This window comes from Palaemon carinicauda, chromosome 11 (genome assembly GCF_036898095.1).
Source record: "Palaemon carinicauda isolate YSFRI2023 chromosome 11, ASM3689809v2, whole genome shotgun sequence".
In the NCBI taxonomy this organism is placed as follows: domain Eukaryota; kingdom Metazoa; phylum Arthropoda; class Malacostraca; order Decapoda; family Palaemonidae; genus Palaemon; species Palaemon carinicauda.
In genome coordinates, this window is record NC_090735.1 from 136526797 (window position 1) to 136550409 (window position 23613).

The 23613-nt window shown below is 44.4% G+C and overlaps 2 protein-coding genes across 3 annotated transcripts in view; both read left to right on the plus strand.

Annotated features, from left to right (window-relative positions):
• The first annotated feature begins 93 nt into the window (after positions 1-93).
• LOC137650227 (small ribosomal subunit protein uS11) lies at positions 94-21519 on the plus strand. Of its 2 annotated transcripts, none has more exons than XM_068383478.1 (4): positions 94-211; positions 9410-9653; positions 10022-10174; positions 21423-21519. In XM_068383478.1, exons 2-4 carry the CDS (start codon positions 9417-9419, stop codon positions 21486-21488), a joined length of 456 nt encoding a protein of 151 aa, XP_068239579.1. In that variant the 5' UTR covers positions 94-211; positions 9410-9416; the 3' UTR covers positions 21489-21519. The 2 variants fall into 2 exon arrangements, with proteins under 2 accessions (XP_068239579.1, XP_068239580.1); XM_068383479.1 differs by having other exon boundaries at positions 178-268.
• Positions 21520-21529: 10 nt separating this feature from the next.
• Positions 21530-23613, plus strand: part of LOC137650226 (uncharacterized) — a 107194-nt gene continuing 105110 nt past the window's right edge. The window contains 1 exon segment of the mRNA XM_068383477.1: positions 21530-21550. The gene's annotated coding sequence lies outside the window, so the exon portion shown is untranslated.

Below are 23613 nucleotides of genomic sequence, written 5' to 3' on the forward strand. Positions count from 1 at the left end.
ACATTTACATTTATCAACTAATGATAATTAATAGAAAATATAAGAACAAATATTACCTAATATTAAAATAGAGTTATTTTTATACAAAATATATGCTGGACTATAAAGCCTTATCAATATTTTTTGAAGAACAAAAACTTTCATGAAAAGTTCTGGTGTACCTAAACAATTCCAGCACTATTTCCTTCCCACAGTCCTCTGTGCCCGAGAGGTGTGTAGTGAATTCTATTTCCTAAGTTATCGTAGTTATTCTTAGTAATCCTGTTCCGTAAGTTCATCTCACCTGGTTAGCATTAAAGTTAGATGTCCAAGAATTTGCTTCAGCGTGATTGATTTTCGCTAGGGCCTCCATTTATAGGATTATTTTGAAATTATTGATAACTTTGCTTCTGTCGTATGTGTCGGTATCATATGTTGTCACGAATCACCCACGATATAACTCGTATGCAATATTTTAATTAAAGAGAAATATACGGTTCTTGCAAAGTAACTGTTACGTGGGCAGGTGTTAGAAATTACACATTAACGGGGTTCAAAAATTAGAAATTACACCATGTTGGACTTAGAACCCGGTGTGGAAACAACGTGTGTTGGTATTGCAAGATACGACCCTAAGCTGTTTTGTGTACATTGTAGCTTAATGTGTAAAATATATGTAGCTTGCTTACAGCCAGAGCTAGGTTCCAAGTAAGGTGTGGATGTCACGTTTACCGCTAGGCTAATTATTACGCACTTTATGGGTGTAATTTTTGTCTAGGGTGAGATTTTGAATACCCTGCAATGTTATATCGTGGAACAAAACCAACAATAATTGTTCAGGAAACATTAACTCGTAATCATAAGTTAACTTGAACTGTTTAATGTGAATCAATCCTAGGCAATATTATTAGAAAGTGGATACAATTTCAAATTATTAGTATTTGCCTTTTTTTTTTTTTATTGTTACTCTGCTTACGTTGTTTGCTTGCTGGTTTTTGTATGATGTAATAATCACCTTGCTCTTTTAAACTAATTAAGAACCTCCAAAAATATATGCACAATTTCCAGGATGTTCAACTTTTTTTTTCTCTTCCGCCTCTCTTCTAGTATGACTACCATCATAGCACTAAATGGAACTCAATCTATTTTGAATTTATGTAGTTTCACTTTTTCTGGTAATTGATTTAATTGGAACTCCACCTAATAAATGGGGTGTATGTATGATAGCGGCCACCTGTATGTATGGAAACGGCTAACTTAGAAAATGGCAGGGGGGGGGGGGTCGCATGGGCGTCCCCCCCCCCCCCCTCCTTTGGGTAAGGACATGGCTTGCAGGATAGGTTAGGGGGAAAAATTGCGGTTTGTTGATATCAATTTTTAATCCAAGTGGGAGGAACTGGCCGCTGCTATACAAAGGCTTCCAATTAAGCTATTGTTGATTGTTTGATTTCAGAAATTATGACCCACATGGTTTGTCATTTGCATCACATCCACATACTGCTTGTCAGAAGAGAGGAGTATTGAATAATGTTTATTGTGATCTACAGCTGAACAAAAATCATTTAAGGGAAATTCTAATTATTTGAGACATGCCACAGCTTACATGAATCATATTATTCCAATAAGGTACCTTGTGTGCATTATGCAAGTTCAGGGTCGGGAGTGAGGCATAGCCTTTGTAATGGCTGTGTTGAGGATTATCTTATATCGTTGTCTTTTCCTCCACATCAAGTTTAATAATTCCTTTTTATTTTCTATATTTCTTTCTGTAAATAAAAATTATCCTATTTTCTTTAGATCTCCTCACATGGTTGTTGAAGCTCCTTTATTTTATCCCTTTTCTAAATTCTTGGCAAATTAACAAAAAATGTGTAGTCTTCACTCATGTTTATAGTAGTTTACATCCCCCCTTACATTTTTTTTTAATTTCTTTCTTCCTCATTTAAATATTTCTAAGCTCACTTTATTTTCTATTTCTTTCCAGTTTTAGTATCCCACTTTCTGGTTTCAAATTTTATTTCTGTCTTGTTCATTCTTTGGAGCCTTTGTATATCAGCGATCAGTTCCTACCTCGTGGATTTAAAATGGACATCAACTAACATGAACTTTCCCCCCTTAACCTACAAGTCGTGTCCTTGCATATTTACCTAACGTGGGGCTTACGCCCCCTGCAACCCCCCCCCCCCCCCCTTACACTGCCGTATTCTAAGTTAGCCTTGATGATACATAGGTGGCTGCTATCATACATACACCCCCATTCCTCTTATCTGCCTTTTGTTTAAACTTAAATAATTCTTCTAAGTAATTTGCTGGTTTCCACCTATGAATATATTTTAGGGGTTTAGGAGTACTCAGTTAGTGGTAGGTTGTCTCAAATTCGGGGTCAGAAATTAATAGAACAAGATGAGGAATAGGAAATTTATGGTTCATGTATTGGCTAGAGATTTAAAGTACAGCATCATGTGTTTGTCTGCCAGAATTCCATATGCAGTACTGAACTTTACCTGACCATTACTTGCTTTGCTCAAAATTAAACATCATCTCTTTTGTGGCTGTCTTCTGCCATGTGGTACATGTTACCGTATGTACGTTAGTCTTGTGATATAGTATTTGTTGGACAAGTTATTATGTCTTAACTTAGAATGTAGCAGTGTACGTGTGAGGAACTGGCCGCTGATATACAAAGGCTCCACCAATTGTTGCAGTCTTATTCACATGAAGTAAAATACTTTTGACTCTAGGTTCTACACAACAGTGCCCTTTCCAGCTTGCCTGCCCTTGTGGTCAAAGCATTACCCAAAGCCAGTTGTGGTAGCTAGCAAGAAAACAACTCGTACCTGTTCATTGAGTGGCTAATTTTTAGGATACTACTGGTAATTCTGTATTTAAATCAATGTCTTGTGCAACTAAAAATTAACTTTTATACTTTCTATGAAGGGTGCATTTTCTTATCAAACTTGAATTATGTGTATGTATATATATAAATGTGTGTATACAATTTTCAAGTGAGTAAGCATAATAAATAAAACATTTCTCTTGTTAAAAATTTAGTGAAACAAATTCAGCAAAAAACAAGCCTGTTTCTGTCTCAAACTTGTCCATTAATTCATCCAAGAATAGATTAATTATCCTTGAGATGGTTTGTTACCTAAGCTTAAACTCTCATTCTGTGACTAACCTTTGGAAGGTGCGTTGACTGCATTTAAGGTGAGCAGGAAGGAAGTCTTCTAAAACTCAAAATTTGCTCAATTTCAGGATCCTGAAGAATCCTTTTTTGTCACCTATCAGTATGAGACCAAGCATTGAAGGGAATTATGTAGATCAGCAAACATGTCTGCTTAGACATAGAAAAACTGAAAGGCCAAATAAGTTTACTAAATGCAAAAGAGTGCTTAATCTACGTTCATTACTTTTGTAGTTTATATCCAAGTTTCCCTTCCTCACTGTGCCATTTTTCTCTGTTGGCACCAGCCACCTGTTGTGATACTACTGCTAGAGTGTCATGTGGTCTTTTGACTGGCCAGACGGTACTACGTTGGATTCTTCTCTGGTTACGGTTATTTTCCCTTTGCCTACACACATACACACACACACCTCATACACCTGACAACATTGAGATATTGAACGATTCTTCACCCAAGGGGTTACTGCACTGTAATTGTTCAGTGGCCACTTTCCAGTTGATAAGGGTAGAAAAGACTTAAACTATGGTAACCAGCTCTTCTAGGAGGACACTCCAAAATTAAACCTTTGTTCTCTAGTCTCGGGCACACTATTCTATCTTATTTCTCTTCCACGTGTAGTTTATGTATGAGATATTTATTTTAATGTTACTCTTCTTGAAGTATTTTATTATTCCTTGTTTCCTTTCCTCATTTTCCCTGTTGGAGCCAGTCCCTGGGCTTTTAGCATCCTGATTTTCCATCCGGTTGTACCTTAGCAAGAGGTGGTAATAATAATTCTAGCATAATAATGTGTCATTTACTAGTTTGCTTTGATATGAATACCAATCCTTGTATTTCTCATAGAGAGCAAGGTTAGAGCTGACCGTTCCGTTCCGTTGTTGGGCGGAGGGATTCGCCTTTCCATCGGCGGCACCTTGATTTTCTTCTTTATTCTAATTCTTTTTTTTCCACATTTGATAGATATATTCTTTTCTTTTCTCTATTCCTTCTTTCTTGAACAGCGCGTTTCCTATTATCATCATCTTTTCTTCATACGGTTGTTGCAATTCCACTATTTTTTTTTCTTTCGTTGCTGAGGTCTTCATGAACTGCCCCACATAGTTTGCATTCTACCCTACCTCCCGCTTCATGTCTTTTCCTATCATTTAATTTCAAACAGTTGGCCCTAGCTTTATACATAATAATAGAATTAGGTTTGTTGTCATAAAACATTTCTTCTCCTATTTGCCCTTTTTCTTGTTCGTATATTTCTAAACTATCTTTCTCTTTTATCTCATCCCTCCACTTTTTACCATCTACTTCTCTAATTTTGGCCTTAAGCTCTTCTCTTCCCATTCTCCTAAAGATTCTATCGTTCATTTCCATATCTTTAATCCATTTCCTAGTCTCTCTTATCCACCTGTTATTTTCATTTTCTTTCATTTCTTCCAGAATTGTCTTCAGCAATTCATTTCTCCCCTCTTCTATCCCTTTCATAAACCTTAGCCTTCCTCCTACTATCCTAGTTTTCATTTCGGACATTCCTATCTCCCTGTAGTATTGCTACTGCTGCATATGGTGGTGCTCCCAAAATTTTTCTTCCTACTCCGTTTTCAATCTGCTGTAATCGTTTTATTTCACTTTCTGTTATGTTCATTCCTGCCTTGCCATACAGTATTCCCAGTAAGGCTACATTTTTCCAATATGTTTTTCCTATCAGTATTTTGTGGCAGCTTCTCGCAATAATTGAGTAGGTTAGGTTAGCTAACTTTTCTGCCTTTTCCATCATTTTCTTCTTTTGTTTTTTAAACATATTTCTTTTCCCTTCTATCTATTCCTAAGTATTTTTTTGCTATCTGTTACTTTAATACCCTCTATTTCTCCTGGTTTTTCTTTCATATTATATTTGATTATATGGCTTATTTTTGTTTATTTCTAGCCCACATTCTCTACATATTTCTACTAGTATTTTTATGTTTGCTTCTGCATCTACTATTTTTATGTTTGCTTCTGCATCTACTAAATTTTTTGCTACAATTAGACCGTTATCTGCAAAGAACAATGCCATAATGTTTATTATTTCGTTTTCAAAGCCTTTTCCCTTTTTTCTAATTCATTTATTATTTTATATATAATTAGTTTAAATAGAGTAGTTGACCCTGTACATACTTGTTTTATCCCACTCGTTACTTCAAATTCTTTATCTAATTCATATCCTATGTTTAATTTGGTTATGTCTCCTTCGTAGATTTCTTCCAATGTATCTATTACATTTTGGTGTATTCTATATTCTTTCATAATTTCTATTATTTTTTCCCTCTTTATTGAGTCTATGCTTTCTTGAAATCTATTGAAATTACTATTGAACTTTCCTTCCTTTTGTAGCTTTCTTCTACACAGTATTGTAAAATAAATGTTATCTTCTACTCTTCCTCCTTTTGTGAACCTGGCTTGCGTTTCTTTCATCTCCATATTTCTCTCAAGGTGGTGTTCTATTTCATCTTTCATGAGGGCCATAAATATTTTGTATGAGGCATTTGTAAGGGCAATTGGTCTTATATCTTTTACTGTGGGTTTCTTTACCTTTTTTATTATTTTTGTTTTAGACTTTTTCCACTTCGGGTTTGTTCTTCTCCTCTGTTTCATTTTGAAGGCACTTTGTAATGATTTCCAAGCATTTGCTGTCATTAGCTATAGTTTTATATAATTCTGGTTTCAGTTCATCTGGACCTGCTGCCTTTTTATTTTTTATTTTTCTTAAAATTTTCTTAACTTTAACCTCTGTTAAGTTGGGAATATTCATTGGCGTTATTTTTCTTGTTATTGGTGCTACCATATCCATGTGCTCTTATTTCTATGGGGAATGAGTGTCCTAATGAATTTTCTTATTTTTCTATATAACTTTGTCTTTCTTCACTATTCCATACCTTTCATTTTATTTTTGTGCATTTTATAAATGCTTTCCCCCCAGAACCTATCTATTTGTTCCTCTGTTGACCTGTTAGGAAGGAAAGCAAAGCATCTGTGTGTGAGAAAGTAAGGAGTATAAGAAGGGCCTTAGTCCATTCTCCCACCTATGGCTTCAACCAGTCAGCCACTTCCCGCAACCCGAGGTGGCCTTTGCCTTGTGGGTTTTATGTTTGCACTTAACTTTTCATGGAGCAATCCCGCGAGATGCAGAAATATCCTGGGTGTAACAATCGACGTTGCAGCACTTCCAGAAGTTACGAGGTTGATCCCCCCAACGTTCGACCTGCTCTCCTTGCATAGGCCAAGAGTGTTTGGGGTGGGAGTATTGATGGGGTAGATACAAAGGAGGAAGAAGTTGAAAAGAGATCTCGTATTCCAAGACCAGCAGGTACTATCATCTCCATTCTTTCATCACTAGCATTGGGATCCTTGTGTGTCTCCCCTACCAGCTCAGGTGGGAAGTGTAGGGTTGGCACTAAGTCCCCAAGTGCCAACACATGATGTTCTAGGTGAGGTAACCTAAGGGGATCTGTCATGAGCAGGGCCCTCCTTTTCTTCTCTAGTCTGCCCTTCAGTGTGAGTGGAGGCACTCAAACTGTGTTCTTGTTCTTTTTGGTCTCAAGGACTTTCCTGCCTCGGATTCTGACTTGGACCTCATCAGAGCGAGCCATTTTGGAAGGTTAAAGGCTGTTCATGAATAACAGCAGTGACATTGCCCTGTCAAGCAGGACAATGTCCTAGAGACACCATATACATATGTGGCCAGGCCCCTTTTCCACCCAAGTTGGGACCTGTAGGTTCCCCCCACCAAACCTTCCATCCTTAGCTCCCAAGGAATGTGAGTGGAGCGACCCAAGGAACCAATGGGGTTGAGCGGGACTCGACTCAAGCCCCAATCTGGCAGTTACCAGTCAGGGACGTTAGCACTGACCATCACAAGCCTTTCAGAGGAGACTGCTTCCCACAGTGGAATTCTAAAACAGGACTCCCAAGAAAGGTTTTCCTAGTACATCTGTAGCTAGAAAATATTAATTTCCTTCTTGTAGCTGTAGGGAAAAGTTTCTTGTTCTTTGCGATTTCCACTGATCTGAACAAGCAACTATTCTGTGCTCCAACCCAGACTAGACAAGAGTTATGTAGGCACTTTACATTTTTTCTTGAGCCTCTTTATCCGTCGTTTTGGCTAGTTTCATTGGGTCATTAGTATTTTAGACCCCAAACACCAGGATGACTGTGGCGGTTTCCAGGGGTTCCCAAGTTTTTGTCATGAAGAATGCAAATTACTTGAAAAATTTCCAACTACAAACCTGGGCTTGTTCTCCTCAAACCTTAGGCTGGGACCTTCAGAATGGGGATTTGGGCCATGCGGGGAGAACGGCCTAATCCCCTCCTTCCTCCCACACAGGATATTTTCTGTTTTTCTACCAGCCATATCGGCAAAGCTGACTTACTCCCATTTAAGAGTACGCAGGTTTATAAAGTTTTGAAAGCACAAATGACTAAAATATTATGGTACTCTTGGTTAGTGGTGAAGAGATGTTGGTCCTGTCAGTCAACAGTTAATTTAAATGTGGAAACTATCTCCCTTGGAGCATCTGGGATATATTGAAAAAATACTTACTCTATATGAATGGAGATCACATTTGAAATAGAACAAATGTGCATTTTTAAAAGAATTTCAAGTAAAGCCCTTTGTCTTGCTTAAAATTTCATTGCTAATTATAATCAACTATTTGAACAGCCAAGAGCCTCGGAAATCAGGACAGTAACCTGCAATTGCTTAAAGCCAGAAACTCAATATTGAAGTGAACCCCGTAGTAGTCCATAGTCTGAGATACTGTGTACTCGTGATTAATTCCAAAAGTGACAATAGTATATTTATCTGGCAGATTGTTGACACATTTTGCTGTATGTAGAAAAGGTTTCAAGTGTACTTATAGGGTCATTCTAAAAGTGACAATAGTATATTTATTTGGCAGATTGTTGACACATTATGCTGTATGTAGAAAAGGTTTCAAGTGTACTTATAGGGTCTTTGGATTGCTTATCAATTCCTATATAACTTTTTAAATAGGCAAGAGTAAGGCAAATTTTGCAAAAAAAGTGTTCTAGGGGAAATATACCGTACGCACCCTTGAATTAGCAAAGCATTTTTTTGAGGAAAAAAATACATTTTACAATTCCTAGTAGCAATTCCTGGCCCGAAACTAGTGAGATTTTGTCTAGCACAGTAAATTTTTGTATTTTAGGTATATTAGTTATCCCAGTTTATTTACATCATAATAGAAGAAACTACTGAAATCAGTCGTAGTTGCCACAACTACTACTTGTTTGGTGTTCCAAGTGTTGTTTACATAAAAGCAGTGTTGCCAAATGTTAATCAAATTTTGGTAAAGAAGTAAAATTCCAGTAATATTTTCCAAATTTATCATGTAGCCTAAACATTTTCTCACAAACCTAATTAGTATTCAAAGAAGTCTAGAAATTCCTCTAGTTGGACTTATTTTACTACTGTATGTGACTAGTTCTAGTTTTCTGCTAACTTGGTAACACTGCACTCAACTAACAGTGAAATTTTTTTTGTTTCCAAGGTCGTATTCAGCAACCGTTTTGTTTGTATTATTTTGGAACGCAGGCAACAAAATCATTATCAAAATATTGCTTTATTACAAAATAACAAAATATGAGAAAATAGATAAATACTGCATAAACAACTAATATGTACTGTAAGCGTCGTCTGCTAGGACACCACTACACTAGTTGCTTGCTTGTAGAAGGGAGTTAGTGAGTCATCAGCTGATTACCAAAACAAATAACTTGCTATTGCACTATAATAAACGAAGCATATGAAAATATTTTTTCTATTACATATGAATGATAACTGGTGGTTTATATTTTGTCTATTGAGTGAGTATATGTAAGTGATTAGTTGGGTGTGTGAGGGTTGTCAAACTTTCCTATACAAATTTTTCCTAGTGTTGGGACGCAGGGTGATTTTTGGGGTAATTTTTCAGGCAAAAAGGTGCATCTTATGACACGGGAAATAATGTATTTGTGGTAACCAAAGAGAATAATAGTTGATGTGCTGCACGTAAAGAATGCTAACCTAATCTTGAGTGTGTTTTACATTCTTAAAGGTTGGAAATGTAGCTTATTAGTAAATTATAATCCTAGAACCTAAATACTTTTTCTTAGCAGGTGTTTATAATAGTGTATATGCTATGTTGTTATATTAGTCAATTATTGTTATAACTAGTGTTAACTTTTAATTATATCTAAAATTATTTGCTTCACAGGTAAATCATGGCTCCTCGTAAAGGAAAGACCCCAAAAGAAGAGGTCCAAGTTCAATTGGGTCCTCAAGTGAGAGAGGGAGAGAATGTGTTTGCTGTGTGCCACATTTATGCCAGCTACAACGATACTTTTGTGCACGTAACTGATCTCTCTGGTCGTGAAACCATTATCCGCGTTACTGGTGGTCAGAAAGTGAAAGCTGACAGAGATGAGTCCTCCCCTTATGCTGCTATGTTGGCTGCCCAGGTATGTACTGAATAGTGTGTGTGGCTATTTAGGTGCAATAATGTAAATGTATAGAAAATTACCTAGTAATTCTGCTGAAGATATTTTCTGTAGTCAGGCAAAGTAATTTCTTTCATGTGTAACCAACACCTTCAAAACAGCTATCAGCACTTTATAGTGTTTGGTGTAACCAAGAAGGTTATAGAACTTCAAGGCCTCCTGCAGAAATGACATTATTGTGTCTATTCATGACGTAGGTTTTGAAACAGTTTTAATAAGTGTAAGAGTTTTTCATCCATAACGTTTTGATAAATACTCTGGTCAAGGTTTAACCATCAACAGAGTTTGGAATTTATTCCTGGGATTTATATGATCAATTTTTATTTTAGGATGTTGCTGAAAAATGCAAGACACTTGGCATCAATGCCCTTCATGTAAAGATTCGTGCCACTGGTGGCAACAAGACGAAGACACCAGGACCAGGTGGACAGTCTGCTCTGCGTGCTCTTGCTCGTGCTGGCATGAAAATTGGCCGTATTGAGGTAAGAGGATGGTGTTTCTCTCTCTCGCTCTCACAGCCTGATTACAGTCTCAATAAAAACCACAAAGACTATAGCTGTCTTGACTGAAGTGCATTGATAAATTTTAATGATTACTTATGAATTTCTTAGCAACTATGTGGGTTGTGTTTGGTTAATTTCAGTAATATACACTAGGTCTCGCCTTATATATCTGAAGTGCCTCATAGTTCTTACACTAGTATTATCTGTGGTTTTGTTTCAACACTTATACAAACCTTTTGTCCCTTATGATAGGGAAATGACTTCAGCAGAGCTGTTGAAGTAATTAATGGGGTAGGTAAATGACAGGTGGTGAGTGCGTGCGAAGATTTCACATATCTGCCTATTATGGGCTCCTTGCTATTGTATTGGGCTGCAACAAGTATGAGCATATTGTTTTCTGTCGAAGGCTATTTATTCTTTTTCTAACCCCCTTTATGTTTGAATGGTTGATATGGAAACTTCATATTAATATATAAAGGAATGAAGTAAGAATGCATCAGGTTTAAGGGTAAACTGCAAATAGTTCCGCACTACTTAGGAGCAGAATTGTTCAGTTATTCACATTTTACCTAATCTAGTTTGTGGGCGTTAATATTTAGTAGGAAAGATGAGTCCTTGTCGTTAAGGCAAACTGATGAATTGACAGAGAGACTTGAAAGCAATTTGCACTCATCGTGTTCAACATTCACCGAAGCTTCTGCATATATGGCTGGGAAGTATGCTTCAGGAGCAGGAAGAACTCCGATCTTCCTGGGAGGCCAGTCGTAGTCACAAAATTAGGACCCTTAAGGACGTCACCTTTTTAGGCCGGTGGACGACAGGGGTCCGTCACGTCATGGTAGGGCTCCTGGCTGTGTCCTCGGTTTAATGGTGGTTATGAATGGCAGGGGCAAAGGACAGGACAATGCCCCAGAAACTGACCCATATGTGCACATGATCAGAACCCAAGGGACGGTTAGGTAATGGCTCGCTGCAGATAACTAGGCTGGTAGACCTTTAGGTTCACATCCATCCATAGCTCATAAGGATGCTGGGGTTACATTCAATACTATACAATATCAAACTTTTTAAAATGAAGTTGTGGCCAGTACAGATATACTGTATGTTGCCAATTTTGTTGTGCTCTGTCAACTGATGTGAATATATTTTACTTCATCTACTGTTTGTTCCGTAACCGAAATACAAACCACGCTATTTACAAAGGGTTTACTTTTAGCGCAGCTGAAATGACGAGCCAATAGTTTTTAACGAGGGTTAATTACCCCCGCGCTAGTTAGCGGGGGGTGGGGAAGGGTAGCTTGCTACCCCTCCCCCCTCCACACACCGGTGACTTGCTTCACTTCACTTTTGGCTCGGCGGTGATCAGACGTGTCTGTTCATCGCCTTCGCTGACAGCCTTTAATTTTCTTCTTTTTCTTTACAGCTTGTGTGATTGGTTGGAAGTTGACCTTCAGTTATTTTCTTTTATTTAATATGCGGACATGCCCAGGAGTTGCCGGCCGTCCTTGTGGGACTTTCATGTCGGACGTGAGTACGGATCCTCACACCCTCTGCCCTCAATGTCGGGGCCGACGGTGCGACCAGGATAACGTGCCGTGAGTGTAGGGAGTGGTCTGCCTCCCAGTGGGAGAGGTTTGGCCGTCGGCGTAAGAAGAAGTCCAAGAGAGACCGTTCTCCTCCGGGGTTAGCCTTGAAGGAGGAAGGTTCTCGGGACTCTTCTTCCGCCGCCCAAACCTCCTCCGAAGCTCCCCCTCGTCCGCCTCCTAAGGAGAGTCGTCCGAGTGGGAGCGCAGGCCCTTGTTCTGTTTCCCTACCTTCGGTGGGGGGAGAGGGCGTCGCCTCCCATAGCGAGGCGGTTCCCCCTCCTCCTCCGGGGGAGGTTATTGATAATAATACTTTATCCAGTGATGATCTGTTGCAGATTTGGTCGTCCCTGGGGCTTAAGGGCTTGCCCTCCAGGGTCGCTCTTATTGACCTTGTCTCGTTGGGGGCCGCTGTTAAACAGTCGCCGGTGGTAGCGGAGGTAGACCCTCTGTCTATTGTCGACGTCGTGGTGACAGAGGCCTCCGACGTGGCTGGGCCTTCCGACGCAGGTGCTGTTGCTGGTGATGGTGCTCTAGGCTCTCCTCCTCCTTCCGTGCATCCTTCGAAGGGGGAAGTGAGTCCTTCGGTCTCGACTGCTGCCCAGCTTCCTTCTGAGGGAAGTGTTTTGAAGGAGACTCCCCTTCGGAGGACCGATGGTCCCGACGATCTCCCCCGAGGCCGCCTCCGCCGTAAGGCTCACCGCCCTCTACGCCACAAGGGCCTCCCTTCCCCTTACAGGGGGACTAAGAGGCGCCTTTTTGGGTCTTCGTCCTCCGGGGGGGACTCTCCTCGTCAGCCTCAACCGACTACTCCGCCCTCCTTGAACCTCTCTGCGGACCGCTCTCCATCTCCTGCCGGATCTTCGCCTTCTGGAGAACTCGTCACCCGACGGGCAACGGTCCCTTCGGGGCTAAGGGATTCTTCCCTTACGCGAGCAGGGCCAGCGCACAAGCGCTCTCCTGCTCGCCAGCGATCTCCTGCTCGTCGACGATCTCCTGCTCGCCAAGACTCTCCTGCTCGCCGACGCTCACCTGCTCGTCGGCTCTCTCCTGAGGTTCGCCCCCCTCGCCAGCGCTCTCCTGCTCGTCAGCTCTCTTCCGAGCGTCAGCGCTCATTTGAGGACCATCGCCCTGCGGTCTCTGACCACCCTTTAGTTCCTGCTGAACTCCCTGCTCACCATCGTGTGTCAGAAACACATGTTCGCCAACGCGCCAGCGATCTTCCCGTTCCTGCTCGTGAACCTATCCTCTCACAGGACACGCGTCGACCTTCTGCTCACCAGCTCGCCAGCGATCACCAGCTCGCCAGCGATCACCAGTTCGCCAGCGATCACCTTCACATGCTGCCCGCCATCGCACGAACCTGCATGATCGCCCGCTTACGCATGCTGCTCCTCATCGCAATACCCTGAACGATCGCCCTCCTGCGGATGCTGATCACCATCGCACAACCCTGCACGATCGCCCGCTTACGCATGCTGCTCGCCATCGCACAACCCTGCACGATCGCCCGCTTTCGCATGCTGCTCCTCATCGCAATACCCTGAACGATCGCCCTCCTGCGGATGCTGATCACCATCGCACCCTTTCACGCGATCATTCACCTGCGCATGCTGCTCGCCATCGCACAACCCTGCACGATCGCCCGCTTACGCATGCTGCTCCTCATCGCACAACCCTGAACGATCGCCTTCCTGCGGATGCTGATCACCATCGCACCCTTTCACGCGATCATTCACCTACGCATGCTGCTCGCCATCGCACAACCCTGAACGATCGCCCGCTTACGCATGCTGCTCCTCATCGCAATACCCTGAACGACCGCCCTCTTGCGCGCAATCATTCACCTTCACATGCCGCTCGCCATCGCTTACCATCACGTGATCATTATCGCCAGCGATCTTCTTCACCTACGCGGCAGCACGATCCCTCGCCGTCGCGCCATCGCTTGCGTTCGTCGCCTCGGACACGTGTTCCTTTACCTGCCCACCCTCACGCCCACTCGCCTGCGCGCCCGCGCGATCGCTCGCCTGCGCGCCCGCGCGACCGCTCGCCTGCGCGCCCGCGCGACCGCTCGCCTGTACGCCCGCGCGATCACCCGCGCAACCATTCGCCTTTGCGCGACCGTTCACCCTCGCGCGACCATAGTTCGCGGCGAATTCCACAGCCGGTGGTAGCAGCAGGGACGCGTGCTCCTAGACGGCACTCGGGATCACCTCCATCCAAGCACAGGTTGGTATTGCAGGACGAGGACAGGTCATTACAGCATTCTTCCCCACCTTCTTTTCAGGCAGGTACCGTCGTGTCCACTCCAAAGGATCGCCCGATCCCTTTCACCTTAGCGAGGATTTCGGACTCTGTGTCCTTTGAGCAGCAGACTTGGTTTGGTCCGCTGGCACGGGCGTTAGTGAGGGTTATGAAACCAGCACTCGCCGGCCAGGGTAACAAACCAGCGGCTGTCTCTCCTTCGCTGAAGAGAAAGAGAGGAGTGGACTTCGTGGTGACTTCCCCCAGGGCGAAGTTGGTTCCCAAGAGGTCGGTCTCGAGGGTCCCCTCTCCTGCACGAGTACTCTCTCCTTCTCCCGTGGACGAGGCCTTTCCGTCCTCAGGTGAGTCCAGTGGACCGGTAGTCTTCCCCCCGGCACCAGGGGGGGAGACTTCGCTTCAGGCAGGAGAATTGTCTCGTGAGGAAGGGGCCCCTCGAACCTCGTTGTTGGGATCCTGTATCCCTCCTAGGAGGGAGCCCAAGGATTCCAAGACCATCCCTAAATCCTCTGCAAGGATTCGACAGGAACCCATGACTACCCAGGGGAATGTCCACGTATCACCCCAAGAAGAGATTCCTGGGGCAGGAGACTTAGCTGCCAGCCCACAGGGAGGAGAACAGCAAGAGTCCGAACATGCCTTCTGGCAGGTCCTAAGCCTGATAAGGCAACTTAACAGTCTTACGGATCCAGTCATCCCCCCCCCCGTGAAGGCAAAGACACAATTCTGGATGAAGTGTTCGACGTTCGGAAGGCCCCTAAGACCAGTGCAGCTCTGCCCTGGTCTCGGGGGCTGAAGAGTGCCAGAGCTAGGGCCAATGCTCAGCTCGCACTTCTTGCCTCCTCCAGTCGTTCCACTGCCGGGAACAAACTCATCCCTCCTCCTCGCCTTCAGCAGAGGAGGTATTTCGAGATCCTGGGTGAGCACAACCTCGCTCTTCCGCTCCATCACTCTGTGGAGGAGCTGGCGAAGGGAGTTCCCTTGGAGAAACTCTCTGCCCGGCAGGTGTCGTTCTCGGCGGCAGAGATCCTTAACCACGAGAAGGTCGCTAAGTGTGCCATGCAGGCCACTTCGTGGCTGGACTTCTGGTTAGGATCTCTGGGCATCCTATTGCGATCTGAGGACTTGTCCAAGGAGACCAATAGGAAGGCCCTAGAGACCTTCTTGCTCTCGGGCACCCGCTCCATCGAGTTCTTGGCGCACCAGGTTACCACCCTGTGGGCCAACTCGGTGTTGAAGCGTCGCGATGCTGTGTCCGAGAGATTCCATCCGAAGGTCCCCGCCGTAGATGTGTGTAGGCTCCGACATGCCTCCCTCCTGGGGGAGAGCCTGTTTGAGCCTCAAGACTTGGAGCGAACGGCTGAGAGGTGGAGGAAATCCAGCACGGACTCCCTCCTCCACAGGGCCCTTACAACTCGGCCCTATAAGCCTCCAGCCCCGCCACAACAGCAGCAACAGCCTCGTAAGGCTCCAAAACAGGCACCGGCAGCTAAGAAAGTGGTGTCTAAGCCCCAGCCCTTTCCAGCCAAGGTCAAGAGGGGTGGTAAGTCCTCCAGGGGAGGCAAGACTTCTAGGGGTGGCGGCCGCGGCCGCAAGCCCTAGGGGTGGCAGTCCCCCTGCGTGTCCACCTGTGGGGGGATGCCTTCAGCGTTGCGTCCGCAGGTGGCAACATCTCGGGGCCGATGCTTGGACGATCTCGGTGATCGGCCAAGGTTATCGCGTCCCGTTCACGTCATCTCAACCTCCCCTGACAGCGAATCCAGTGTCGTTGAGCTCCTATGCCATGGGATCGGCAAAGGGGCTGGCCCTTCAGGCCGAAGTCAAGACCATGTTCGAGAAGGGTGCTCTCCAGGAGGTCGTGGACGGCTCTCCAGGCTTCTTCAGTCGACTCTTTCTTGTAAAGAAGGCTACTGGAGACTGGAGACCCGTCATCGATCTCTCGGCTCTGAACAGGTTTGTCAAACAAACCCGGTTCAGCATGGAGACAGCAGACACAGTCAGACTTGCGGTGAGACCACAAGACTTCATGTGTACACTGGATCTAAAGGATGCGTACTTCCAGATCCCAATCCATCCGTCTTCCAGGAAGTACCTGAGATTCTGCCTAGACAACAAGATCTACCAGTTCAAGGTGCTGTGTTTCGGTCTCTCCACAGCTCCTCAGGTGTTCACCAGAGTGTTCACCCTGATTTCGACTTGGGCGCACAGGAACGGCATTCGTCTCCTTCGTTACCTAGACGATTGGCTGATCCTAGCAGACTCGGAGTCGACCCTTCTTCGACACCGAGACAGGCTTCTAGATCTTTGCCAGGATCTGGGGATCGTGGTAAACCTCGAGAAGTCCTCTCTGCAGCCGTCCCAGCGACTGGTTTATCTAGGCATGCTAATAGACACCAATCTCCACAAAGCCTTTCCATCAGACGACCGGATAGCAAGGCTGAGGAGGGTGGCGGAACCTTTCCTCAGGCGAAAAGAACTCCCCGCCCAATCGTGGTTGCGTCTCTTGGGCCACCTATCCTCCCTGGCCCGTCTGGTTCCAAACAGCCGCCTCAGGATGAGATCCCTTCAATGGCGGCTCAAGTCCCGGTGGAATCAAGGATCCGATTCCCCGGACACTCTGATCCCAATGGGGTCTCTGGAACAGACGGACTTGCGGTGGTGGCTGGCCGACGAGAACCTGCGAAAGGGAGTGAGTCTTCTCGTCCTTCCCCCGGAATTGACTCTGTTTTCGGACGCGTCAAAAGAAGGGTGGGGGGCGCACGTTCTGAACCAGAGGGCCTCAGGCCTTTGGTCAGAATCAGAAAAGTGCCTACACATCAACCTGCTAGAATTGAAGGCCGTCTTTCTGGCCCTTCAACAGTTCCAACGGTTCCTGGCGGGTCACTCCGTGGTGGTGATGAGCGACAACACCACGGTAGTGGCTTATATCAACAAGCAGGGAGGCACTTTTTCGCAACAGCTATCCCATCTTGCAGTAGAGACTCTGAGGTGGACCGAAACCCACTCGATAACACTATCAGCTCGCTTCATTCCTGGCAAGAGGAATGTGCTCGCCGACAGTCTGAGCAGGGCTTCGCAGATAGTGAGTACCGAGTGGTCTTTGGATCCTCAGATAGCCAACAAAGTCCTGACTTTGTGGGGTTCCCCGACGGTGGACTTGTTCGCGACAGCCTTGAACTTCAAGCTGCCCCTGTACTGCTCACCAGTCCCGGACCCCAAGGCACTCTGGCAAGATGCTTTCCAGCAACGGTGGGACAACATCGACGTGTATGCCTTCCCACCATTCTGTCTGATGAGAAGGGTGCTCAACAGGACCAGACTATCGGTCAACTGTTCCATGACTCTAGTAGCTCCGCTATGGCATCACGCGGAATGGTTTCCGGACCTTCTGCAACTCCTGACGGAACTCCCAAGGGAGCTTCCTCCACGACACGAGCTTCTCAGACAACCCCACTCCGGTGTCCCTCACAGGGCCGTAGCCTCGCTTCGACTTCACGCCTGGAGACTATCCAGCGTCTCCTCGCGGAGAGAGGCTTTTCGCAACAGGTTGCGGAGAGAATGTCTCGGCACCTGCGAAGGTCCTCTGAGGGAGTCTACCAAGCGAAGTGGAGAGTCTTTTGTGGTTGGTGTCGTGGAAGGGGTATCTCTCCACTCGATGCCACTATTCCAGCAATAGCGGACTTCCTTGTGTATCTGCGAGAAGAAATGCGCCTTTCTGTCTCGGCAGTGAAAGGCTATCGCTCAGCCTTAAGCTTGGCCTTCAGATTGAAGGGCGTGGATATTTCTTCATCGCTAGAACTCTCTTTACTCATACGTAGCTATGAGCTTACCTGCCCCCAGTCGGAAGTGAGACCCCCTCCTTGGAACGTGGTTCGAGTTCTCAGGTCTCTCAAGAGACCTCCCTTCGAGCCATTACGCCAGGCCTCCGATCGCCACCTGTCTTGGAAGACGGCTTTCCTACTCGCCTTGGCCTCGGCCAAGCGAGTTAGTGAACTTCATGGTCTCTCGTACGACATCGCCCATTCAAGGGGATGGGGGGAGGTAACGTTCAGGTTCGTCCCTGAGTTTGTGGCCAAGACTCAGAATCCTGGAGTGCCGGATCCTCGGTTCGACTCTTTCAGGATCGCGAGTCTCCGTTCTGTAACAAACGACCCAGACCAGCTGCTACTATGCCCAGTGAGGTGTCTGAGGTACTACTTGAAGAGAACGGCTGCAGTCCGTCCTCATGTGCGAGCTTTGTTTGTGAGCACAGGCAGGACAAAGAGGAGGGTCACAAGGAACACCATCTCTGCTTGGATTCGAAGGGTTATCCACCATGCCCTGAATCCTGACCCTCCTCCGTCACGTCGCCCTCGGGCCCACGATGTCAGGGGTATTGCTACATCCCTGGCCTTCAAGAGAAACTTCTCTGTGACGCAGGTACTTCAAGCGGGGGTCTGGAAGCGTCAAACGACCTTCACAGCCCACTACCTGCAAGACGTGACCCACAGGAGCCTCGATACGTTCTCTATCGGCCCTGTGGTGGCTGCACAACAGCTGGTCTAACCTCAGGCTCCTTTTTGGACAAGTAGCAGTAGGTTGAGGGCGTTGTTACCCGGTCTTAGTCTGTGTGAATGAAAGAGTATGTCTGACCCTTACTTCTTTCTTCATTCTCCCCTCTCTTGGGGAAGCAGCATCCTGGTCCTCGCATAGCTGACCTCGACCTCTGCAGGTAACCCATGCTTCTTTGTGCTCCTAGTATTAAGCTTAATACTGTTGCGTCTCCCATACCCTGACGAGGTGGTATGGGGAACGTCCTATCCTAGAATTCCTATCTGAAGGTCTCAAGGTCAACTTCATAGGACGAGTCACACTCTCCTCCTCACACTACTTATGTAGGCCACTCGTTCCTAGCGATGCTAGGAACCTGTGAGGTACAGGGGCTCCCTCTCTCTAGTGCTGCTCACTAAGGGATCGAGCCCCCGGGCAAGCCGAAGTCAGTAAGGCTGGGGACTTTCCACCCTTCCTAAGGGGTAAGTCACCCTTTGTAAATAGCGTGGTTTGTATTTCGGTTACGGAACAAATGACAAATTCGAAGATAATTTGTATTTTTCCTAACCATACAAACCTTAGCTATTTACACATATGTGCCCGCCATCCCTGACCCCCAAGTCAAGTCCTACCTCTAAGTGAAGTGAAGCAAGTCACCGGTGTGTGGAGGGGGGAGGGGTAGCAAGCTACCCTTCCCCACCCCCCGCTAACTAGCGCGGGGGTAATTAACCCTCGTTAAAAACTATTGGCTCGTCATTTCAGCTGCGCTAAAAGTAAACCCTTTGTAAATAGCTAAGGTTTGTATGGTTAGGAAAAATACAAATTATCTTCGAATTTGTCATATTAATGGTTAAAACCTGTTTCATTACTAAAAGTGTAGATGTGTAATGTTTTTTGTTTTTTACCTGGCAATGTCAGATGTTGGTGTAAGCGTCGTGTTTGTTCTAGGATTCAAAAGGTCAATGTCTTTAAATGCTTCCTCTCCCTCTCGATCAGATGAGGGAATACGTTGTACTACTACTGTCATGACCTTAATCAACTTGGTCCAGCATCAGTCCCCAGTTATATTGCAGGTTCTTTCCTTTGGTCAAAATGCTTGTTTACTTGGGAAGAGAGTAGATCCTTGGGGCAGCCGGCTAGGTTCTCTATTATGTTTGGTGAGAGGTTACTAGGGTTCCTGTTACCCCAGTCACCAGGACCAATGAAAACAAAACCAGAGTCGAAGCAAACATTGTGGACCTTCTTACAATCATCTTAAGCGCAACGAAAGGTTATTAAGTCACTTAGAGACCCACGAGTGTCAAGACCTTATCTTGGTTAGATCTTACTATTATCCTCTGTAGACTGAAGAATCTGGAGTCAGGTTGGCGAGAGAGTTTAGTGAGCCAAGCAACCTTCACCTTCTTAGGTATTATACCCACAAGTCCTTCCATTCATGTTCTTGGCCCTGTTTTGGATGCTCTTAATATTCATGAAGGCAGCCCAGCTCCTTACGTGGCAGAGAGCCTCTTGTCTTCTGTAGCATGATCAATGCAAGTCTGTAGTAAAGGTTGAATCTCCTTGCCGTTACACATTTGATCTGACGTCGATGCTTGTGAGCTACATTTCTGAGCACTGTTCTTACTGGGCTGTATTTGTAGTTAGTAGTTTTCACCGTCCTATTACGAAGGGAAGGATGGTTGAATTGATACCTATCCTTTGACCACCATGTACCTGGTATTTATTTTCAGACTGCATCTCCCCTTTGGGGAAGAAAGATTTCTTCATCGACCAAGTACCAGGTACTGGCCAGCCACTATCAACTTGATGGTACTGTACATATGATTGGCTGATAAAACTTCTCATTTCAACCACCCCTCTCAGGAAATGGAGGTCAGTTGTAAGGAGACATATTGGCTGGTGGGCAGGGCTACTCTCTCATGTTCAACACGTGTCGTTAATTTCAACAGCCATTGAAGCTCTGTTGTAGAGATATTTCCCCATTTTAAAGGACTGTATTTGTATAGATGAGAAATTCCTCTTACCTTTAAAATGTGCTCCTTTTGCCTTTATTCCCATTTTTTCCCCATCCTCCTGTCCAATCTCTCATTTAATATTTTGGTGTGTCTTACCCCCACCTCTTCATGCTGAATGGCTTACTGTCCCCTGTGCCGGAGCACTTACCCTAAATTCCATATATCCATCAACCTTTCATTCCCCATCCAGCTTCCGAATTCAGGATTTTACTGACATCATTAATTGGATTCTGCACACACATTCTCCTCAATTGTAACTTTGGTGTAGTTGCCTTTGTTCATTTCATGATGCTGTCTTCAAAGTTGACAATTTGGAAGAAGAGTAACATTTTTTGTAGGAGTTTCAGTTCCTTAATAAGGAAGGTCTTGAATGGCAACCCCTTTTCTTGAAGGTATTTTTTCACCAGGATAACGAGAAAAACGTCTGTAAGAACATGGTTGTTGGCTATATACTATTTTATCAGAACATGGACCAGCTCTTTTTTATTATTATTATTCTGGCAGTTGTTGTTAATGCATATAGTAACAGTTATTGTATTGGATAAATAATTCATTCAATAGCTTGTATCTCAAAGTAACTAGTGAAGTATTGCCATTGAGAAAGATTGGACAACGTTCATATATGAAAAAGTTCTTCAAGGTGCCTTGAAAACATCTCATGACTTTTCCTCTGATTTTTTTCTCATATGTTGCAATATACGGTAATACAATACCTTATCAGATTACAAGTCCACGTTACAATATATTTAAAAAAAATTTTGTTTTACATGATGTGATTTTATTAAGTATCAATGTTTTTGGAGTTGAAACTTACACTGGTATTTTTTATTTCAGGATGTCACACCAGTACCCTCAGACAGCAACAGAAGAAAGGGTGGTCGCCGCGGTAGGCGTTTGTAATTGGATCGCTGTAATAAACTTAGTGATTTAATAGTCTTTTCATGAGCCTCTTTTAAATTGTTGTAAGTATTTGTAATGTGCTTTAGATTACAGATGTTAGACATTTTGTTTTTCTTGAATGTCAAGGAAAAGCAGCACTTATTAATCCCCCACTATTATAAGGTTGGCTGCTCTATCACCTTTTCCATCTATTTCTATTCCTTGCATCATCTTCCCCAAGGTCCCACCATACCTATTTCCCTCATCATATCCGACCTTTTGATCTGATGCCCACACTCCTTCCCATTCCTGGCATATTCTTAGCTTTTTTCTATTTATTTATCCCAACACCACTTTATTACATGGCCATACTATCTTGTACGAGCTTCCATAGCCTTCTGTACATATTTATATCAAACATTATTCTTAGTTCTTGACTCTCCCTCTTTTCCAGTTGTGACATTCCACCAATCCATCAAACTATCCTCTTATAGGTTCATTCCAATAGTCCCTCTTTCCTTTTAAAGAGCTTAAGACTCTGCCCCGCATGACAGTACTGACCTGATAATTGTCTGATAAATCTTGGGATTGGGCCTTAATGACATTACCTAAAATACTTTTACTTCTTTCCAATGTATTATGCTGCTTCCACTGTCTTATTATAATACCTCCCACCTGTTATCGATTCCAAGTAGGTAAAATTGTTTTGTTCGTTCCTATGCTTATATAAACCCTCGTCATTTAATTGGCTTAGGTTTGGTGCCTTTGTTACTGCCAGTTGAAGCATTATCAATATCACATAAACCTACTGTCCATGAGGGTTGTGCATCTTTTACTTGAGGCTGAGATCCCTTTGTGTTTCTGGTCTCCTCTCAACCGTCATCTTTTACTGACCTCCAGCACTTTTAATCTACATTCTCATTATGAGTGTGAAACAAGTGTTAATGTGTACTTGGCCTGGCATTGACGGCCACCCTTGCGGCATCAACATCGATCCTTGTCCCCTTTGTCCTTGTGCACAGGACATGGTGTTCTATGGATTCCCCTATGATATGACCAGGGAGTGGTTCTCCCAATGAGAAAGGTTCAGTGGATGTAAGAAGGTAAAGTGTGATCGTTCTCCCCTGACTACTTCGACCTTGAAGGAGAGTAAGAAGCTCAAATCTTCGCCTTTTGAACCCTGACCTTTCCTTGTCTTTTCCTTTATTACTTTCCTGGAGACTTGATAAGGAAGGATGACAAGTAGGTGCTTCACTGATGTCTGGTATCTTTTGAAAGAATACATCCTCTACTCAGTGGACACTAAAGTGAGTGGTGTCAGTCAAGAGAGTCCCTCAAATTGTCACACCAAGTCTTGCTTTGTGGATCAAGGAGAACATTGTGGTCTGTTCACTACTGCAGGTCCATCTTCTCTCAGATATAACGCATCAAGGATGGGGAGCCCACCTGCAAATAGAGATGTCAGGGATGTGGACACAGTTAAACGTATCTATAGGGTTGCTCCACTTCACTTTGTGTTGAGGGTAACTCTGGTGTTGACTGTTGAGCATCAACACGGCTATGGGGCACAATGTATCTCGACAAGCAAGGAGACTTCTCGTCTCGCCTCTGCCAATTATTATTATTACTTGCTAAGCTGCAACCCTTATTCGAAAAGCTGGATGCGATAAGCCCTAAGGCTCCAACTGGAAAAATAGCCCAGTGAGGAATGGGAACAAGGAAAATTTAAATATTTTAAGAACATTAAAATGAATATTTCCTATATAAACTAAAATAAGTTTAACAAAGCAAAAGAAAGAGAAATAAGATAGAATAGTGTGCTCGAGTGTACCCTCAAGCAAGAGAATTCTAACCCATGACAGAGGAAGGCCATGGTACAGAGGATATGGCACTACCCAAGACTAGAGAACAATGGTTTGATTTTGCAGTGTCCTAGAAGAACTGCTTAGCAAAGCTAGTCTTCTACTCTTACTAAGAGGAAAGTGGCCAATGAACAGTTTCAGTGCAGTAGCAACCCCTTAGGAGAAGAAGAATTGTTTGGTAATCTGTGTTGTCTGGTGTATGAGGACAAAGGAGAGAGTGTAAAGAATGGGCCAGAATATTCTGTGTATGTGTAGGCAAAGAGAAAGTGAACTGTAATGAGAGA

Excerpts from the sequence above, each read along its gene's own strand:
- LOC137650227 (XM_068383478.1), top strand. The coding sequence starts at position 9,417 with ATGGCTCCTCGTAAAGGAAAGACCCCAAAAGAAGAGGTCCAAGTTCAA. Across the intron at positions 9,654-10,021 it reads CTGCTATGTTGGCTGCCCAG|GATGTTGCTGAAAAATGCAA; the intron begins GTATGTACTGAA and ends TTTTTATTTTAG. Across the intron at positions 10,175-21,422 it reads TGAAAATTGGCCGTATTGAG|GATGTCACACCAGTACCCTC; the intron begins GTAAGAGGATGG and ends TTTTTATTTCAG.